The 7,500-nt window shown below is 35.6% G+C and overlaps 1 protein-coding gene across 1 annotated transcript in view; it reads right to left on the bottom strand.

Annotated features, from left to right (window-relative positions):
• ssp3 (short spindle 3) overlaps positions 1-7,500 on the bottom strand; it is a gene marked incomplete in the record, with an annotated part of 69,811 nt that overhangs the window by 5,632 nt on the left and 56,679 nt on the right. Inside the window, 11 exon segments of the mRNA XM_070136459.1 lie at positions 1-1,229; positions 1,732-1,902; positions 2,150-2,299; positions 2,868-3,084; positions 3,600-3,757; positions 4,283-4,393; positions 4,659-5,255; positions 5,582-5,780; positions 6,061-6,224; positions 6,906-7,049; positions 7,224-7,340. The exon segment at positions 1-1,229 is cut by the window's left edge and continues 5,632 nt beyond it. Coding sequence (XP_069992560.1) covers positions 1,146-1,229; positions 1,732-1,902; positions 2,150-2,299; positions 2,868-3,084; positions 3,600-3,757; positions 4,283-4,393; positions 4,659-5,255; positions 5,582-5,780; positions 6,061-6,224; positions 6,906-7,049; positions 7,224-7,340 — 2,112 coding nt within the window.

The raw sequence follows: 7,500 nt of genomic DNA, 5'->3' as shown, positions 1-7,500 counted from the left end.
ACAAAAATATGACTCTACTGGAATTCACAAATACTGAAAATTGCAACTTAAAAACAAAATAATAATAACAATAACCGTGTGACTAACATCTTAAGGCAACAATGTATAGTAAAAACTACATTGTGAAAACCAACAACATACCTAGCCTAAGGCCTCTCTATTCACTAGTTATTATCACATACTATTATTTTTGGCTAAGTGACTGCAATGTTCAGTAAACAGTATAGAGTAAAAGCTTCAAGATACACTTGGTACATCGCAATGGCACTAGTCGTATTACTATTTCAAAGTATCCTCACTCACTGGAATTACCTTGGTAATAACTTTAACGATAATATCCATGAATCCTGAAATTTATTTAATTTCAGTAAATCTATGAACAGTAAATGTCAATTATGTTAACATATTGAAACATTAAGCTCTTGTAGCTGTAACAGTATAAATGCACACTTGTTAATATCTGTGAGAGTAATATATGGCAGGAACAAATGTTTAGGAATTCTGCAAGTAGCAAACTATTGCTCTTGGTAAATCTATACTTCTCTCCATGAAATTTTGGAATGTTTCTTATCACCTTTACATGCCTATCACTAACAAATACCTGTAATGCAAGTGTTTATGACAAAGCTCAAAAAAATCTGATTTAAGCAGAAAAAAAGAAAAGAAAATTTAATTTCCAACCCATTTCAGGGTTAAAACAGCAAAACAAACATGTAATTCTTTACTTAAAGAGTAACCATTACTCTAAATACAGCAAAGCATAAAATGCAATACATGGATCTCTTTCCCAATGAAATTGAATCCCTGTATAATAGACCCCCTCTCTTTTAACAAAGTGGAATTCCTGAATAATAATTCCACATATCACAACATCCCAGGGATTCCTTCTCAATTGTGTAGGATGAGTCCATGTTTCCTTGCAAAAACAGAAAAAAGAAATATCTGGCACATATTATGTTTTGTCACATAAATAAAAAGTCTCTATGGGTTTAAATCACATATGTTTCATGAGATTATTTGAGATTTCTAGGGATGTACATTAAAGCCATCCATCGCGTAAAAAAGTAACGAGTCGTACAAAGATAAAAATTTGTAAAGAAGATACAAATTCAAGTAAATGTAATATTCTACATTCTCTAACGTTCTTAACCTTGGACATAGGTTCTGCGAAGAATATGGACAAGAGGTTTGTCTAAAGCTTGGCTGTTGTGCAGGAAGTCTTCGAGTACCTGCAAAAAAAATATATATATACACATATTTATAAAAAATAATAACAAAATGAGCAAACACACAGCATAAACTGCTACAGCATTTCATTTTATCATAAGAGAAAAACAAATCTTGAAGCAATTTATAACAACAAAAGAGGAAAAATTAAGAAAAAGATTGTACAATAATGTTTCTGACAACACAACAATAAATCATATGTCATTACAATAAATACAATACATTTTTGATGACTTAGGACTGTTGAATTATCTATGGATTATCATGCAGTTATCAATAATACTAACAGTAATGAATTTTCAAAAATATATAATAGAAACATGAATTGTAATAGTAATGGTAACAGATATAAAATCTCCTCTTTCTGAAAATACAAGGAATGTGGTAAAGGTGAGACAGTCAATCGGTCCATTCTTATTTCCATACAATCACGAATCCATACATCCAATTAACAACTATCACTACTTTCCATAAACAGTACACTAAACTTGACAAGCTACAAACCTGGAAACTCATTTCTTGCTGCAGTATGAGCATGTTGTCATGGTTGCCCAGGCTACACGCAAGGAGAGTTGGGAAGAGCACGGCTGTAAGGCGGGGTTCACTGAAGTATTGCCACGGGAGATTGCACAACTGCTGCAACACGCTCGGCATCTCTCCACTCTGGATGACCATCTAGGAAGAGGAACACATTGAGAAACGTTGCTCATTTCTACTGTTGCCTTCTTTGCTTAAAGATCTGGTTGTTCTTGAAATCCTAAATCATAATATGGAATGTACCTGATCAAAAATGCAAATTTATAACCATATCTCTTTAATAATTAGGTTACAAAATTATAAATGTACGAAATCACCTCTCAAAACCCATAAAATATCAAAATATGAAAAAAAGAAATATTTTCTTTTAAGAATTTCTACATACTTGATTTTCTTTGTTGTTAACTGCAAAGAATCCCACTAAAGGTATAACATTGTGCAGAATATCATCACATGGCCAATGGGAGCAGTACCAAAGGAGGTAGCTGGCAATATGACGCAACTCGAGGGATATGCCCTCACTGCCCAAAATTCCCTGTAGAAACAAAAGGAAAAACATAACAATAAAATCAACATGTAGAGCAATAAAATTTTGGTTTTATTAGACTATTCTGTAAAATCTCCTCATCCATACTACTTTCATGTATTACCACCTGTTATAAACATTTTCATCTCTTTTAAAAATAAACAATCATGGGGGAAAATGACAAGATATGAAAGACAGTATATACAACATGCTAGAAATGCAATAATTCAAACTATGATAGCACAAGGATTATCACACATCATTACATCTGTCTCTGTGGAGGGTTACAGGACATTAAGTTGTTTTTTTCACTTTCTTTCAGGTAATTCACAAAGTTACTTTTCTAAGCAATATCCTCAAAATACTCAAAAAGGAAAAATATTCTTGAAATACCTAGGAGAATATTGCAACATATTTACTGCTTGGAAGTGAATGGACATCCCCACCTTACTATCATCATCTTCAGACAACACTTCAAGCCTTTGTTTACTACTCCCTCCACAAAAATTCAATCCTTCACATCCTTTCATTCTTTCACATCCTCATCCACATTCCTACTCCCCCTACCCCTCCCTACCTGAAACATGTTCAGATCCAGTGATGCTAGCTGGTGCAGTAAGGTTGTGGCTTCGATGGTAAGCGCTTCTGTCATCTTCGATAGCTTCGCTGGAGCCTGTGCCATAGATGATCTACCTCCCTGATGCAAAAGCAGGCCATACAGGAGACTTACAACTCCGCATGCATCAGTCACGTGCAAAGTGCCAATCAGCTGTGTTGGGTCGTCAGGCAGTGACCTGACAGGTGATGACAAAGTAAAAATTTAGATATTTGATAAAAATAAAATTTTTATGTAACGAACATATATCGAACTGTGAAGGAGACAATGTATTATTTACAATGAATGATTACTGAGAAGCACCCATAATCAAAAAGGTGCAGCCTAAACCCTTTCACAGTAGGCTACAGGATACAATGCAACAAACACATGTGGGTAATTTCTGACAAATCAAAATAGGAAACTTTTTAAAAAATAGTTGATAATGGTACAGAAATGAAAAAAAAACTATTGATACTGCAGTCAACAGACATTCCTCAGGCACTGAATAACGATGGCTGGCAAGAGATAGGGGATGCTAGATAGTGCTTGAGTACCCAATCATGCTTTCTATTAACATTTTTCTTATATAAACACTTCAATATTCCCACAAAATGAAATATCATTTTAGCCATCCTCCCGTACATGCAAGTAATATTATGTTTGCTTATACAGGCTGGCTAAAAACAGCATCACTATAGTTAATGAAATTACCTGAAGGAGAGGCACTTTGCAAGTGCAGAGATGTGCCTCATAGCAGCAAGTATAATCTCTACAACACCGACATCGTTGTCCAGAGGTCCCTGTACATGGCTGAAGTACCATGAGATTTTGTCTGCCAGTCCCACACTGACACAGTAGCTTACTACATCCTGTGCAATGGAAGGATCATTAGGAAGATTCAAGACCATACAATATTTTAGTAGCTCTGTCTCAAAAAAATAATCACATCACACAAAACTTCAATTAAATATATATATATATATATATATATATATATATATATATATATATATATATATATATATATATATATATATATACACATATACATATATATATAATATATATATATATATAATATATATATATATACATATATACATATATACATATATACATATATATACATATACATATACATATACATATACATATACATATACATATACATATACATATATATACATATATATACAAATATATACATATATATATATATATATATATATATATATATATATATATATATATATATATATATATATTATATATATTATATATATATATAAATAAACAGGAAGCATACTGTCAATAAATAAGTAACAAAAAAGGAAAAAACAAAAAATGAAACAGTTTATTTCACAAAAGATTTACTAATTACATGGTTAACTTACCTGTATTCTTAGCCATGTAGTTTCTGCCTGATCCTTCCGAGACTGATCTTGCGACGACAAACCAGACTTCAAGTCAGAGTCACACAGCACCTGTGCCATCTCCGCAAGGACCTGAGTGTCCATAGGAGTCCAAAATTATGAAGGATTACACATCAAAAGCTTATTTCTCTATGATTCAGTTGAATCAGTTTCTGCACTATAACTATGTTTATTTAAAGATAGATTTCAAAGACTTATAATGCCTTCTGATCTAAGTTTTTTTTATACACAACACAAGTACTATGAAACATAAAAACAGAATAAATCTCAAGATGAATATAAGAGTATGTAAATCTAGTAAACTAAACAGCAATAAGGATTTGCACATTAAACTCACCTCAAACATTGCACCAATTGCAGCATCAGAAGGAAGATTAACAATAGTGTTTATACTGCCATTGCTTCCCACTCTTGTCGTTTCAATTACTAATTCATTCAGTCGCTGCATGAGATAATCAATTAGAGTCCCCGCCAAATTAGAGTATAAGACATAGCGGCAATTGTCTGGATTGTTCCTGCAGGCGCCCAGCAGCACACGTCCACAGAACCCAAGGGATTTGGCAGGTAATACACAGGGTCTCTGTTCTGTGGCATCGAGTATCACTTTCAGAACTGAATTCAATTTTACAAACCCATTTTGTGCACTGAACATTGCCTGATCAAGCTTCTCTTTCTTCTCTAGTATTCTCAGGAGCTCCAACAGCGGTCTGTCTAAGGCAGTCAAATCAGCAGTGAGCCATGGCCCAGATCCCTGGTTTGCAACGAGCTTGACAATTTGTTGCAAGGCCTTCATTATGCGTAACTTGTTGGGGGAGTCCTTCAACGTTGCTGGCTTGAAGGTAGTCTCATACTCCTTGCCTCTTGTTGTCATCCGAGTGCGGATTTTTTTGCATCTTCGCTTCAAGGCTTTTTGTCTTTCTTTGTCTCTTGTGACCTGTAAATAAGAATCATTATATTACATAGCTGGATGGCAGGATAGACTGATGGATAAATTGACTAATTAGTTGATTAATGAATGGGTGGACAGATGAGTGGATTAATACATGGGTAAATGAGTGGATGGATGGATGGATGGATGGATGGATGGATGGATGGATGGATGGATGGATGGATGGATGGATGGATGGATGGATGGATGGATGGATGGATGGGTCGATTCATAGATGGATGAACTGACTGACTGAATAATCCAATGCATACACAAAATTTTGCCACATACTTTACAGGAGATCACTTGTTCCTCGGAATCAACCAATTTACCTGTGGGTCATCAATATTGGCAGGAGCATCTATGATGTGCTTGAGATTATAAGTTTCACTGTCCTCATTGGAGATATCGCCACCCTGATGAAGTGCTCTTAGGGCCTCTTGGTGGTGTCGGCCACGTAGGTGACTCAACAGGTATACTTCACTCGTTATCAGAGAGTTACAGAGAGTGCAAAGTTTTTTGGTTTCATACCTATAAGAAAAAAAGGGGTTAGTATTAGTTTTCCCTAAAGTGTAAAATATACACACACATACGTGCACACACATGCACACACATACACACACACACACACACACACACACACACACACACACACACACACACACACACACACACACACACACACACACACACACACACACACACACACACCTTTCTATGTCTGTCTGTCTGTCTGTCTGTCTGTCTGTCTGTCTGTCTGTCTGTCTGTCTGTCTGTCTGTCTGTCTGTCTGTCTGTCTGTCTGTCTCTACCTGATGAGTTTGGGTGCATCATCACAGCCTCTGGAATACTTCATGATGGAAGACTCAAGTGCCCGCTGACGGATCTGCTCGATATTTTCCTCATGCCTTCGAGCTGACTCCTCTTGCTTCTGCTGGATCTTCTTCACTAATTCCGTCTCCTTCGCTTGTTGTGCCTAGAGAGGATGAGAAGGTATTGATGAAGGCAAACTAAACAATTCCAAGGTGATAAAATAAGTCCAGATAACCTTTGATACCTGACATCTACTTATCTGACATTTTGTTGTTCTGACATTTACAAATAGGAAACCTTTTTTTATTAAGCCCCTACCAGGCTAGCACACTTTTCCTCTGTCCTATGACATCCAACCTCTGTCCTCAGCTGAAAACATGCTGTCTCCCTATCAAATGAGCTTGATAGTTTCATTGAGAAAAACATAACGAGAGCAAGTACTATCTGGAGTAACAGATTCCTTTCTAAATAAAATTAGGATTTACTTAACCATATGGTGATGGGACCAGATTTGTTTGTGAAATAAACCCTTTAACCAACATTTCAAACTAACACTCAGCCCACTCCATCAAACTCAGAAGGAGATCCACATTTGTAACATAAATAATTAGAATTACTATCACAGAGTAAAAAATTATGATGAGATGGTGATAGGTATTACTGAATTAAGTTTCAATACAAGATAAGGTGGGTAATGGACAAGACAGGAAGACTGGAAGAAAAGATCTACTATCTACCTTTCTATAAAGTACATCCCTGTTAGATAACAGGGGTTAACATTATAAACGTTTATCAGTCTTCAAAAAAATATACAATCATATGAAGTTGAGCACATAATGCTTACTTGCTGAAGTGCAGACAATCTCTCTTCTCGGTCTCTTGCTTTCTCTCTTGCCTGTTCCAGCAATTCCTCTCGCCGCTCAGCCTGTTTCCGATCAATGCGCTCACATCGTCTTCTCCGCTTCTCACAAAGTTCAGCCATACGAGCCTTAGGATACAAGACATGGTAATTATGCATAAATGTAACTGACTATTGGACAAAAACATCCTACTTAGTTTCCAATATTCAGTTGGAATACTAACTCTTAGACACAAAAAATACAGAAAAGTTTTATTGAGTTAGACATTTCCTTTTTTCATTCCTTTCTTTCTTTTGTCTTACCTGCCTCTCTGCTTCAAGAGCTTTTCTTCTCTCCTGAGCTGCCATTTCCTTTGCTGCCTTTTCCTCCTGTCTTCTTGTCCTCTCCTCAGCCATGTCAGCCAAACGAGATTCATGGCTCTAGAAAGAAAAATGTGGAATATATGAAGACAATTTCCAAAAGAACCCAAAGTTTGAAACTGAATGAAAATGTGATTAAGACTGCTGATATGAAGGCTTTGGACTAATATCTCCATTCACAACTTGGGTTTCTTTCAACATTCATTTACATTTACAATTT

The sequence above is a fragment of the Penaeus vannamei genome, chromosome 22 (assembly GCF_042767895.1).
Source record: "Penaeus vannamei isolate JL-2024 chromosome 22, ASM4276789v1, whole genome shotgun sequence".
Classification (NCBI taxonomy): Eukaryota; Metazoa; Arthropoda; class Malacostraca; order Decapoda; family Penaeidae; genus Penaeus; species Penaeus vannamei.
The sequence above is the reverse complement of the archived record's forward strand: the minus strand, read 5'-3'. Positions and strand labels throughout refer to the sequence as shown.